General features: G+C 47.9%; 1 protein-coding gene across 1 annotated transcript in view; it reads right to left on the reverse strand.

Annotated features, from left to right (window-relative positions):
* Positions 1 to 8810: 8810 nt before the first annotated feature.
* The window catches only part of Fhad1 (forkhead associated phosphopeptide binding domain 1), a 105396-nt gene continuing 99673 nt past the window's right edge, over positions 8811 to 14533 (reverse strand). Inside the window, exon 33 of the mRNA XM_051173674.1 lies at positions 8811 to 9283. Coding sequence (XP_051029631.1) covers positions 9173 to 9283 — 111 coding nt within the window. The 3' untranslated portion in view covers positions 8811 to 9172. The remainder of the gene's footprint in view (positions 9284 to 14533) is intronic.

The following is a 14533-nucleotide window of genomic DNA, read 5'->3' on the forward strand; positions in this document are numbered from 1 at the left end:
TCTGGCATGGAAACTGGGGGAGGGAGGGCAGAGTTAAGTGAGTCTGAGTTTGAGGCTAGCTTGATCTACAGAACAAGTTCCAGGACATCCAGGGCTACACAGAGAACTCAAAACCAAACTGAACACACACACACACACACACACACACACACACACACACACACACACTATTGACATGGGAAGGTACAGCCCATTGCTTCAGTTCCTGCTTCCAGGTTCCTGCCTTGAGTTTCTGCCTTGACTTCATGATGGATGGTGAGCAGGACAAACAAACCAAATAAACCCCAGCAATAGAAAGCCAACTAGAATGGCAGTGGTGGAGGGTGCACCATGGTGCCAGGTGGAGGCCAGAGGACAAAGTGCAGGAGTGTGTCCTCACCTCCACTGGGTCAGGCCTGGGGACAGAACAGAAGTTGTTAGGCTTTGACAGCAGTGCCTTTACCAGCTGAGCCACCTTACCAGCCCGCAAATGGGTTTTAAAGTCACAGGCAAGTTACTGCCTAAGGTTAAGCCCAGGCCCATGTCCTAGTATCTGCAGTGGTCTCCTCTGCATTGAACATTCCTGCCTGGTGGGATGAGGGTGGGCTCAGGAGACCGGAAAGTAAACAGACCCCCAGAATCCTGGAAAGAAAGCGCCCAAGCTCACAAGGCTGCTCTCCAAGGGCTTGGGGACAGTAAACAATTGTTGGGGAAGGAGACACTGACCGGCAGAGCTGCCTCCAGGTGCCCTCGCCTGTGTAGCGTGGCCTTTCCAGGCAAGCGGGCCTTTAGTTATCCACACTCCTATAAATTACATCCCACCCAAATACTCCTGTAACTTCAACCAACTCATTGGTTCCTCAAGTAGCACAGACTTAGTGTGGCTACTGCAGGTTGTCATCTGTTCTTGTCTGGGTGAATAGACTTAGCTCTATTTTCAGTTCTTTAAGACAATGCGTATGTTCACAGGGAAGAGGTACCTTAAAGCCTAGCTATTCTGGCCCTGTTCTTGCCCTTCTGGATTCCTTCCAAAGACAATATTAATGTGGACACAAGATTGTCACTGTTATTCTGGCACCAGCTACTCTGGGAAAGCGATGCATGGCTGCTTGCAACTAATCAAGACATATTTGTGAGGCGTGCTGGCCCGTGGGTGTGGCCCGAGGGCCTTTCTGGTTCTAGGCTGACAGGAGACTGATGTAGGGTAGGAGCTGGAGTGTTGAAGTGTGAGATTCACCGGACCCTACAGAGTGAAGGAGAAAGCTTACAGCTCTCCAGCTACACTTTCCTCTTCACCATCTCCACGGTTGATAAAGCAGTGCAGGCCCTCCCCACAACCAGACTTCGGGGTTAGGGTTAAGGTTTGTACCCCTCCCCCTCAGTCCCAGCATAGTGCCTAGCCTAGCCTGAAGTGAAGGCAGGGGAGGTGCTTGTTGAGTGAAAACATGACGGTCTGTGATGTCCCGACAAGGCTGTGGACACAATGGGTCTTTTCTCACTGTCCCTCCACAGCATCCGGTGGCCCACTTTTAGGTCTGAAGGTCACTGCCGAGAGAGAAGCCGCTAAAGTGACACCTCTGAACTCACATGACTTGACACAAAAGCCGGCAGGAATGCAGAACATAAGCTTCTCAAGTGTCCGTCCCTTGTTGTCTCTGAGGAAGTGACAGTGGCATCAGATAGGGATTGGGGCAGTGTGACATGCTGGCCTTTTGGCACCGCTGTGACCCAGAGGTTATTTAAGTAGCGCTCTGCTCAGCAGACAGAAGGAGTAATAATAGATAGAAGGTTCAGGTAAACACCGCATGTGGTCACTGCAGGGGCACCTGGGAATTTAGGACACTGTAGAATTAACACATAGTGGACCAAAGCAGAAATAGGTGAAGGCCGGTGACAGGCATAATCTGGTGCCTGGGACAAGCAACACACACGCTGAAGAGATTAATGGAGGAATCGCTGGAGCCTTGAGTCTGAGGGCAGCATCCCTTCAGGCTCAGTGGGGGAAGCAACTCAGTGGCCCTGCTCCTGTGAAGATGACTCCTAAAGGCAAACACAGTATGGAAGGAAGGTTAGGCTCTATGCTTGCAGATCACACTGGGATGAGCTTGGAGGAAGATTGTCTATAGTGTGGTCCAAGGGCAGTTCTGGGATTTCTCTATGCAGCCTGGGCCAGTCTTGAACTCATAATATTGAGCTTAGGTTGGCCTTGAACTTTGGATGCATTTCTTGCCTCAGCCTCCCCTATCCTGGGATGACAACCATGTGTCATCATCCCTGGCTCTCCTGGAGGTCTTGGAAGGGTTAGGCCCAAAAATTGTGTGACAAGTTCAGTGTCACTGGAGGCACACGTGATAGTCAACGTGCTCTCCATGGTGGTTGGCGAGATGGCACAGGTGGTAAAGGGCTTGCCACGTGAGTGGGAGGAGCCAGATTTAATACCCATAGAACTCATAAAAAAGGCCAAGCAGGGAAACTCATACCTGTAATCCTAATGCCGTGGAGGCGGAGACAGGAGGATACCCGAATCCACTGGGCGGCCAGTCCAGTTGAACTGGTGACTTCAGGTTAAGCGAGAGACCCTGTCAAGTAAGGCAGAGAGTGACTGAGGAAGGCACATAACACTGACCTCTGCTTTTCACCCGTCTCACAATGAAGACAGAAATCGTGCAGCTACTTGATAGCCACACAGCAGGTAGAGGCCATGCACATGCTGTGCATCTAGTCTTGAAGACAGTTTGACTCAAGGACTGGTAATTCCGCTCCTTTTTATAGATAAAGTTTTATTGAAACACAGCCATGATCATCCATTTACCTACTTGCCCCAGAGACACAGTGGCTGATTATGTATAATAATGACTACTTACAGACCCGGGCTTTTGTTCACTGGCTAACCTTATCCTCACCAATAAGTGTACAAAGAATGGGGGCCTGGACTTTACTGAGTAAAATGTCAGACTGAAGAAGCCTAGTCTCCAATGCTTGCTGTGTCTCCTTAGGCAAGTTACTTACCTACCATGGAGTCCATTTCACAGGTAAAACAGGAGCCAGAAGTGGGATCATGCCTAGAGTGTGTCTAGCACAGTATCTCATGTCACAAGGACACTCTAAAATAGTTATATTGTTCGTTATCAGATTCCAAGTGCCAGGAGAGGGTCATTGCCACACACAGTTCTTAAAAACAATGCCCAGTAGTAGACCATGACAAAGCTAAAAAAACAAAAAACGTGTAGCCATCAAAATGTACTCCTTATTGGAACATACTCCCCAAATCAATGACTCCAACTTTCTTCAGTTAAAGTAGTAGGTCAGAGGGCTGAAGAGATGGTTAAGAACACTTGCTACTCACACAGAGGACCAGAGTTCAGTTCCCAGCACCCTCATCCAATGACTCACAACTCCAGCTCCAGGGAATATGATGTCCTCTTCTGGTCTCCATGAGCACTTGCACAGACAGGCACACATTTATGCCTAAATGATAAATTAAAAAAAATATATTTTAAGAAGCCATAGATCAGAGGCTGGAGAGATGGCTCAACAGTTGAGAACACTGGCTGCTCTTTCAGAGGACCCAAATTCAATTCTCAGCTCCTACCCACATGGCTGCTCACAACCATCTGTAACTCCAGTGCCAGGGAATCTGACACCCTCTTCTGGCCTCTGCAGGCATTGCATGCCCATGGTACACATACATTCAAGCAGACAAACATGCACACACATGAAATAAAACTTAAAAGCAGACAAAATAAAACTTAAAAGCAGTAGATTATAATGTGAAGTGGGCAAAGGTCAAAGCCAGGAGGGCTGGTACAACAGCATCCCTGGCCCATAGCAGGATCTGTTGCCTTAGTGAAGGCTAATTGTTTCCCTGAAAAGGTGACTTACCAGTCAAAGGGAACTCGATTCTCTGATAAGACCCCAGATGGACAGAGTGTAAGATTTCTGCTCCTAAATCCTGGGGTCTTAGGGAGGGAAGCTGTTTATGCTAAAAGTGAGATGAAACTCAGAAACAAACAACCTGCATGGCCATGGATTCTTGGGAACAGATGGGCAAATAAAAAATGTTAAAAAAAAAAAAAAAAAAAAAAAAAACAGCTGGCTACATAAGGTCATGAGTTGGCCCAAAATAACTGGAGACACTGAGAGGAGGGATGCAAGCAGCGTATCTTGATGGAAACCAGGCCAGCTTGATAAGCTGAAATAGTTCACCCTCGTCTCCTGCTCAGGAGACCCCGTGCAGGAGAAAGAGGACCATGATTAACATTCCCAGGTTTTCGGATCCTGACCATATTGTTTCCCCTCTAAGTACCCCCCCCAAATCGGAAGCCACCGTTCCTATGGGGAGAACGGGATAAAGATCCAGAAGCTATTTTTTCCCACCCAGACATCTCATGACTCTGGCTTCTGCAGCAGCAGACACTGGTGATGCTGCCAAGTTGTGAGAGAAGGCACCTTCGCTGCCGAGTCACGATTCTGAGCTTCCACACGGGCTGCGGCCACAAGGCAGAAGATGTGTGCCGTAGCTTCTTGGGGGAGCCGGGGAAGAGGCAGGAGGAGCTGAAGGTGGCTTGTTTAGGTAGGCATAGCCCACCCACTCACATATCCAAGGTCACGTTGCTGGTGTGCCTCAGAGCCACTAGTGTGTATACGGGGAAGAAAAGCCAGTTCTGGGCTGTCCAAACCTCTGCTTCTATGTGGCTGACTTTCTATTCCATTCTCTAGCTCTCATCCCCCACTCCTTTAAATAACTACCTTCCTGAGTTTCTCCTATGTGCAGCTAAGGAATAGTGCGTGTGTGCACGTGTGCGTGTGTGTATGTGTGGAGGTCAGTTTTCAACCTCAGGTACAAGTCCTCAGGTGTCCTTCTCTCTTGTGTCTTGAGACAAGAACTCACTGGGTCCTGGAATACTGATTGGGCTATCCTGGCTGGCTGGCTGGGAGCATGAAGGATCTGCCTGTGTCCACCCACCCCCGTAGTACTAGGCTTAGAAGTACACATCCTGCTTTTTTGGGGTTCTGGGGATGGACTTCAGATCCTCACTCTAGCACAGAGAGGACTTTACCCAACAGAACCCAGGCATCTGGCCCCGGCAGAAGGCAAAGGCAGACCTTAGGGCCATCTGCCCTTAGAAGGGAAGGAACTAGAACTGAGTGACCAACCGGAAAGCAAGGTGGCTTTCTCCTGATGTCAGCTGGACACGTTCAAATACCAAAAACAAAGTGTGGGAGGATTGGGAAGATTTCGAACTCCTCCTGCACTGACTCTGGCTTTGTCTACTGGAAGATTAACAAACACGAGGCAGGGAGAGACTACAGAGGCACGCATGGGGAATTGCTCTCAACAGCTGGGTTATGGAACCTGTGGCCACCACCACAGAAGTGAGCCTTGTTGGGCCTCTGAGCTGCAACAAGCCCAGCCATGGCCTCCCTAGATCGAGTTTCACAATCTCACTCTTCATTGAGAATGACGTGTTTCTCCGCACTGGTGGATGGTTCTGTGAGGGATGGGACATTTGGCAGCCTCAGCCTCCACCCACTGCCTGATTAGTGGCTTCACTGGTGGTTAAGAACCTTCACTCGTGGTTAAGAACCACTACCCCGATGGACCCACTGATCTGTCAGGAACCAGACATGTAAACAAGGCCACCCGTAATCATCCAGGGCAGACAGCAGAACTTTGGTTTACCTTGACCTGTGCAATCATGAGACTAAATATTTGTCATTTTATGCGGCCAAGTTTTGGGTGGTTTGTTCTGGAGCAGACACACGCTTGAATACATTGGCTCTAATGTGTGGGCACAAGCAAAGTCCAGAGATAGGCAGTCCAGTCATGGCTTCGAGCTCACAGGTGCCACCAGGCCCCAACAGACTTTCTACTCTATTGTCAGTGAAAGGCAGCTTTTTCCTTCTGCTTCAGAAGCAAAGCCTTCCCAGGACTCTGATGTCTGTGTCAATGTCCAACTCTGTATAGTACATTCTAGCTGCAAGGGAGGACCAAGACATTTAGCTTTTAGCTGTATTGCAGAGGAAGGAAATGACCACACAGTGACTAAGCTGCTCCTGAGTGGCTTCTCTTTGTACTGTCCCCATGCTACCTCTCTGAGCTTCTGGAGCTTCTTGCCTCTCTCTATATACATCTTCTGGCCTTCCCTTCCAGAGGATCAGCTCTTTCTTTCTCTGATGTAAGTGGGAGCCTGGTGCCCTGGTCGTGGGATTGCATCACCATTCATCTGTAACTCACCGATGCCTGGAATGGCATCTCAGTGTCCATTTCCAAACACCAAGGACAGGGGACAGAAGGGCCCAGCTTGAACTGGGAGGGAGTCAGATGGTTATAACCAGTCTGCTACTGTTGAACTGGGAGTCAGATTGGTTGTAACAAGTCTGCTACTGTTGATGATGCAAGTCTGATGTGGGTTTCTGCCCCAGGGAAGGCAGGTGTCAGGAAGTGAGGTCATAGTAAAGGTGAGAAAAGAAATATTACTATGTCTCTCCTCCACCCTTCCTCCCTTTCCCATCCCTCCCTCTTCTCTCCCTCCCTCCTTCCCACCCTCATTTCTTTCTTTCTCTTTGTGGTGCTGGGGAAGGAGCCTAGTGTCTTGTCCATGCTTGTCAATCTCTCTACTACAGAGCCACATCTCAGTGACTACACAACCTTTTTCTTTGCTTCCTTCCTTCCTTCCTTTCTTTCTTTTTTTTTTTTTTTTTTTTTTTTTGAGGCAAGGTCTGCCTATATAATTCATACTGGCCTTGAACTTACTATGTAACCTAGGCTTGACTTTATTCTTGCAATTATCCTGCACCTGCCTCCTGAGTGCTGGGATCATACACATGTGCCATCATCCTGGCTCATATGACCCTTGAATAAGCTGAACTCCAATAGATTCCCACAGGCATACATTCAACACACGAAAATGTACAACAAGTGTATGCACATGTACGACAGAGAAACTGTATGTGTTTACATGTTTTGGTTCTCGAACATGCACCAGTGGCTCTGGCTGCAGCTTAACTCAGTGATCTGTATTGGTTTTTGGATGAAAACTTGCTGTTTGGGAGTTGGAGGACAAGGGCCAGTAAAATTATTCATTTCTGGTGTATGTGTGTGTGTGTGCTCTTGTGTGCACGTGTGTGTGTGTGTGTGTGTGTATTTGATGCGTGCATATGTGTGTGGATGTGATCACTTGTGTATACATTCATGAGGAAGCCAGAGAAGGTGGTTGGTAGCTCACTCTATTACTTTTCACCTTATTCCACTAAGATGGGGCCTCTCAGAGCTGGTGGCCGTCAAAGCCCTAGCAATTCTCCTGTCTCTGTCTGCTCAGATCATTGTGGTTGCAGGAGAGTACACAGACACACCTGGTTTTTTACACGGGGACTGGGGATTTGAACTCAGGTCCTCATGCTTGAGCAATGATCCATCTCCTCAGCCTTCCCGTTTTGAGATAGACTCTCAAGTTGGCTGTCCTCAGACTTGCTATGTACTTGGGGATACCCTTGAATTCCTGCCCCCTCTCCCCCTGACTCTGGAGTGCTGGGACTACAGGCATGGTTCAGCTCAGGTTCTTCACAAAAAAATGTTTTTGAGCTTTTCAAAAGAGCTTTTCAAAAAAGCCTTTCTTTAATTAAAAAAAAAATTGTTATGTTGTTGCTTGTTGCTTATGTGCATTGTGGCGTCAGACCTATTGGAGCTGGAGTTACAGATGGCTATGAGTTGGCTTGCCAGTGCTGGGAACAAAACCTGGGTTGTCTAAAAAGCTGCCAGTGCTCTTCACCACTCTCCAGCTCTTCAGGAGCATTTTTAAGGTCAAGTAAAATTCACCTTTCTGGTTTTGGATATACCTGTCATAGAGTACCACATAAAGAGTTTCTCCTGCATTCCCCAAGGTTTTAACAAGTAGAATACATTTGGTTTTAGAATACATGATGTTAGCTTCAATTGTCAATTTGACACCACCTAGAGTCACCTGGGAAGAGGGTCTCAAGGAGGCTCAGTCTACTTTGATTTGGTCTGTGGGCATAGTTACAGGGCATTGCCTTAATTAAGTCAGTTGGTGTGAGAAGACCCAGCCTACAGTGGGTGGCACCATTCCCTAGGCAAGGGGTACTTGAGCAGTATGAGAGTGAAGAAATGGAGCTGAGTACAAGCAACAAGCATGCATACACTCTTTTCTCTGCTCGTGACTGCAGTTGTGACGTGACGAGCTGCTTGAGGTTCCTGCCTTGACACTCACAAAATGAGTTGAAACAAACCCCTTTCTCCCCTAAGTTGCTTTTTTGTCCAGGTATTTTATCATAGCATCAGAAATGAAACTAGAACAGGATATGAAAATATTTTTATTGTGGCTTTTGAAAATAACAAACCACCACAACAAAAAACAATCTATTTTGTGCCCTTTTGGCTCCTTCTCCACCTGGGTGTGGCTGGCTGCAAGGCCAAGAAAGAATGACCGATGAGAGGTCAGGTGGGTAGACAGAAGGCAGGGTACCAGAGAAGAAATGGGAGTCTCAACACTGTGGAAACAGTGCATGTTCTTTGTGACTGAGTCCTTGGTCTGTCCTATAGCCAGAGACTGGGAAGACTAGGGTCACTCAGCCCAGCATTGTGGACATTGTGACAGAATTAGAAACCCGGCTTCTGACCCAGCTGAGTGACTGGAGGCAGGCCCCAACCTCTCGGGGGCTTGACATCCTGGTCTGTGAAATGGACGAATGAGGGGTTTGGGGAAAGGGTAAGACTGAGAAGTGGTTTGAGAGCTGCAAAGTGCTGTAGAAATGTCAGTCAGGATGACAGGAGCGATGGAGTTGGTTGGCATTCTAAATTTATTGTTACAAACTCAGATATAAATTCATTACCCTGTAGGCAAGTGCCCCAAGTGTCCCCTTTGCCCTGTGGCTCTAGTTGGAGGAGCTGATGCTTGGGTACATCATAACCCAAATGTGAACCACACAACTGTATCCAGAAGGCTAGGAATCTGGGTTATACACATATTCTTCATATACCTGCATGTATATACATTTATAGATATTCTTTTTTTTTAATCCTCTCTCCACACACTGCAAAATGCATTCTGTGAAAAATATCAATCTAGAAAGCAAACATCCCAGCAACCATCTTAAAGTGCTATAAAAGTCCCATGGTTACTAGAATGAAACTGACTCGATCAGGATGTGAGGCCCTGGGACAGTGTGTTTTCTAGTTCTTTCCGCCCAACTTAACAAATGAAAGACACTGGCTAGACTTGCATGCCTCCTTCTTCATCTCTTTTTCCTGGCCCATCTTCAGGGTGACTTTCTTGGCTCCAACCTTCAGTGAACAAAATGGACAAATACACAGCATTTATCAATACAGTCAGGGCCCCAAATGGACTATGCATTTTTAAAAACAGATTTATTTTTAATCATGTGTTTGTGTGTGTCTGTATGTGTATGCGTACATGTATGCATGTGCAGGTGCCTGAGGAGTACAGAGGCAGCAGATTGCCCCTGGAGCTGGAGCTACAGGCATTTGTGAGCTGCCTGACATGGGTGCTGGGAATCAAACTCCAATCCTCTGCAAGAGGGGTACACGTTCTCAACCGACGAGCCATCAGTTACAGAGCCCTGTGCAGTTTTGTTTGTGAAATAAAGTAAAATATGGTGCACACAGCAGATGTGAATAAGGGGGTGCATTGGTTGCCATGCCCCCCCCCCAAGGGAACCTTCATGCTAGGATACGTCTTTGCAGTGCGTGGTCTGTTTTCCCCCTCTTCAGTTTATATGGTGTGCCTGAAAATGGAAGCTGTGCCATAGGAGCCGCTCCTGGGGTGGAGTCTCCTACTCCTCGGGGTGGGCTTTCTCCTGCTGAGCTGTCACAGCGCTGCAGGTGCCCCATGGCTCTGATGGCTTGGTAAGAGAACATGGCAGACTCTTTAGGAGGCCCTCACTCCTTTCTGAGTCCCTTCTCATTCCTTCTGCAGGGAACACCACGGTAGCCCAGGCCTGAGGCTGCTCTCAGGTCACAGCTAGGCTTTTTGGATGATGATGTCTCCAAGGACTGGGGTTTGTGGGCTGAGTTGTCATTCACTTGCTTCCTGTCACATGACTGGGAAGAGGCCTGCAGAGTGATAGTGGACAGTGTGTGTGTGTGTGTGTGTGTGTGTGTGTGTGTGTGCTCACGGGCGCATGCGCACGCGCATGAAAACAGCAACCAGTCCTTTCTTTTTGGCTTTTACAGGACATCCATCTCTGCTTCTATCTACATATCTCCCCTTTGTGGGCAGGTGACCACAGTTCCAGAAGCCCTCTTGCACATGGCCCTCTGTATTCTGTAGATACCTTAGCCTTTTGAGTGCCTATCTAACAGGATGCATGCTTCTCGCTGTTTCCTACACATATTTGACTCCAGACAGTATACACATACACCCAAGGCAAAGAGCTGGTTGATATAGTGAGTTCCAGCTGCCACTATACAGACCCACCCCCACCATAGACTCTGTCAGATGATGACCAGGCTGTGGGCCTGTCTTCCTCAGAGACTTGTGGAGTCATCCTGGAAAGGTTTATTAATTTATTTTACTACATTTTATTTATTTGGGTGTGCATGCATGTATATACATGTGTGTGCATGCGTTTACATGTATGTGCATATGTGGGCATGCCATGCATGTAGTCAAGTACAACTTGCAGGAGTCTCTACCTTGTGAGTACTGGGGACTAAAGTCAGGTCACGAGGCTTGGTATCAAGTGCCCTAACATGTGGCGGTATTTCTCCAGTCTATCTCTTGATCACTTTGTGTTTAGGACAGCTTTGAAATCAGCCTCAGAAGGCCCAGACCAGTGGCAGATGGGAGCCTTAAACATTTGTTTTGTTTTTAAATAATTATATTATTCTATGTGTATGAGTGTTTTGCTTCTAAGGACGTATGTATACCTCATGCATGCCTAATGCCTGCTAAGGTCAGAAGAGGGTGCTGGATGTCCTGGGACTGGAGTCACAGGTAGTTGTGAGCCACTGCGTGGGTGTTGAGAATTGAGCCCAAAGTTCTGCAAGAGCGGCAAGTGCTCTTCACCACCGAGTCAACTCTCCAGCCCCTGGTTTTGTTTTCCAAAGACAGGATCTTATGTAGTCTAGGCTTGCCTTGAAATTGTGAGATAGCCCAGGCTAGCCTTGAATTCCTGATCCTCCTGCTTGTACCTCCCAAGTGCTGGGATTACAGACATGTTCTACCTACCATGTAGGCCCTTGAATATGTTGTGAAAGCCTGAATTCAGAACCCGTTCAGGGGAGGAAAGCCTGTAGTACAGCAGGCTACACAACCACTATTGACCTGACAAACAGGGGGTGCAATAGGCCACTCAGCCACTGTTGACCTTGACACCCAGGGAGGACGAAACCAGTCAGCAACCAAGATTCTCTTCCCTCTCTTCTCTCACCTGAATTTCCAATAAAACTGCCACCTGCAGATGGTTCCCAAATGTCACTGCCCCAACAAGTTGTGGCACCCGAGTCAGAAAGATGCTTATTAAAAATACAGACCGCGGTCCGGGTGGTGCCACCCCCATGTCTGCCAAGAGTGGGGACAAAAGGGACTTTTTGGTATCTATTTGACATGTCAAAGGAAGGAGCAGAGGGAGGCAGGTGTCCATGGACCTTGCTAGAGGTGGTAGCTGCCTACTTTGGATTGACTGGTGCAAACAGGAAGGGGTGGAGCCCTGGCAGAGCCCAGCCTGAGATGGCCTCCAGACAGACAGCACCCAGTGTTCAGACCGACATCCTTGGGATCACAGACCACACCCTAAGGGACGGAACCCAGTCTGCAATGGTGCTGCTCAGGTAGAAATTATATTCTGGGTTGGCTTCTTCTGGCAAACCACAAGGCCCAAGCCTTTCCCAAGCTGCCATGGGTGCCTTTAGCCATCTCACCACAGACCTCTGGGGCCTCACACTGGGTGGGACCCCTTGGAAGAGGCTCTGGAGCTCTGCCGACTGACCTTTGTCTTCCCAGCACTTTGACCAAAGTAATTATTAGCCCTTATATTTCCTTAAAAAAAAAAAATAGTTCCAAGGCTAAGCCAGGAAGGCAAGGATTTTTATGAGTGTTCTGGCCTGGTTCCCTTGTGAACCCTTCATTCATTATTATTCTTTGCTGACACTGGATGTCTTTCCCTAAGTCCTCTCAAGTATATGAAAATGTTACGTATGTTATTCATGTATGCATATATATTATGCATGTGCACACATGTATATATCCATGTCAATGCTAAGGAAGTTTGTATTTTAGATCTTTAGCTCGGGATGCCCAACCTGTGCAGGTACATGTGTATGTGCGTGCATGCATGTGTGTTTGTGTCTGGTGTATGTGATTTACACATAAAGAATTCATGTCTGCCCCCTTCGGGGTAGTGTTGCCCCTTTGGGGATGTATGATTAACCTCCACACCTTCCCTAACCTGCCACATCCCAGGCTCTCAGCTCATGTCTGTCACAGGTTGGAACATGGTGGTCTTGTTTCCTATCCCATGCTCAGCAGTAGCCCAGCCTAGGCAATCAGCAAGTCTCTGGGAAGTGTTTTAGAACATAGAAAACTAGAAAAATGTCTACTTTGGCACACAGCCCACAAACAATGATAAAAGACTGTTGGCTGCAAGGGAAAAGAAAACCAGCCTATGGCATTTTGGAGGGCAGGAGACAAGGCCATGGGGCCTTGATAAGTGGAGGCACTTCTGAGGCTGTCAGGAGGGACCTATGAGTGGACAAGCCTGTAAGAGCCTCGCCAGGCCCTGTCTCTTTCCGGGAGGCCATGCTGACTCTATCTCCCTCAGAATTCCAGATGTGCTAGGGAGGGGACCCAACAAAAATTTGCAAGAAGCCTGGAGCAAAGCTTTCTGCACCATTGAGTTGTAGACCACAAACCTTGAGGCGATGCCTTCATGGCTGGTGAATGAGATCACTCCTAGCAGAAGTACACGTTGTCCCATTCTCTGCAACCCAGAGGATACCTGACATTCCTGGGTCTCCTGATCAGAGGATCACGGTGTTTCTGTGACATCTGGGTCCCCTAGACATCTTTGTCTGCTTATATCCTAAGACTGTTCTCAGACAAAACCTAGCTGAGCCTCTCCTGTGTTTATGGATGAATGACAAGCCTGCCCTTTACAGCAGGCAAAGCGACCTCAGATCTAAGGGACCCCCAGGACACTCTCTGTTCTCCCAACATCTACCTTTGTCTAGTTTTGGGATAAAGATATTGAAAAAGAGACTTTCAGTCTGTAAGAATGTCCCTTATGGCCAGGTGGTTGTGGCGCATGCCTTTAATCCCAGCACTCGGGAGGCAGAGGCAGGCACATCTCTGTGAGTTTGAGGCCAACCTGGTCTACAGAGTGAGTTCCAGGACAGCCAGAGTTGTTACACAGAGAAACCCTATCTTGAAAAAGAGAAAAAATTCCCTTATGACCAAGCGTGGTGGCATATGCCTCTGTACTGAGAGACATAGTCAGGCCAGGTATACATAGTGAGTTCTAGGCCAGCCAAAGGTATACAGTGAGACCCTGTCAAAAAACAACAACAACAACAACAACAAAAAAAAAAACAAAAAAACAAAAAACAAAATAGGTCCTTATATAGAATACATGTTTTTTTCCAATGTTAATTTTGATGTTTTAGAATAATGTAGCCTTGGAAGGACTCTGGGCACAAGAGACAGAAATTAAGGGGACAGGAGAGGGGCAGGAGCCTCTCATCTGAGATCTGAAGTAGCTCACCAGTGGAGACACAGGAATGCAGCAGGGATCTAGCACTGTTAACCCTTATTGTAAAGGCTACTGACTCACTTGTGTAGACTCTCATGTCTAGTCTCATGTAGAGACATTGAATGGAAAAGGACTTAGAAACCTGAGTGTGTCTGACCCTGGGTGGGTCTGATGCTTTCCCCAGACATTGCCTGTGACTCTCCCATAAAGCAAGAGAAGCCTCCCGTCCTGTGCCCCTCTAGGCTAGACTTCAACCTTATCAACTGCAATCCTGTCATTTGCCTCTCAGGGACCAACCAGTGATAAGACCACCAAACCCTCCATGTGCCTGCCATAAAACAGGGAGAGTCTTGACTCTCCCCGGAGGAGCCCACACCCACACTTGGCTATGCCTGACCTAACCCTCATGCTTAGGCCTATATGAAAATATCTGGAATAAAATCTAAACTCTCCAATTCAGTGTTATAAACTGGCCTGCCCTGAAATGCTTTTCATCACTGGTGCTCTGCAACTTGGTTTAGCCTGAGTTGAGGTCCCTGAAGCTCAAGAGATCTCCTGAGGCTGTTGAGGGCAACAAGGTGTGTGTGTGTGTGTGTGTGTGTGTGTGTGTGTGTGTGTGTTGTCTGTCTGTCTGTCTGTCTGTCTGTCTGTGTGTGTATGTGTGTGTGTGGGTGCTGGGCAGACCAGGCCATGTTGGGGGGTGCTATGCCTTCATCTGTACCCCTGAAATGCAGACAGATTTATCTCCCTTTTCATGGACTGAGGAAGTGTGTCTCACCCCAGGCTTCCAGAAGCTCGCCTCTGCTTTCAGCAAGGCAGAATGCAG

The sequence above is a fragment of the Phodopus roborovskii genome, unplaced genomic scaffold, assembly GCF_943737965.1.
Source record: "Phodopus roborovskii unplaced genomic scaffold, PHOROB, whole genome shotgun sequence".
In the NCBI taxonomy this organism is placed as follows: Eukaryota; Metazoa; Chordata; class Mammalia; order Rodentia; family Cricetidae; genus Phodopus; species Phodopus roborovskii.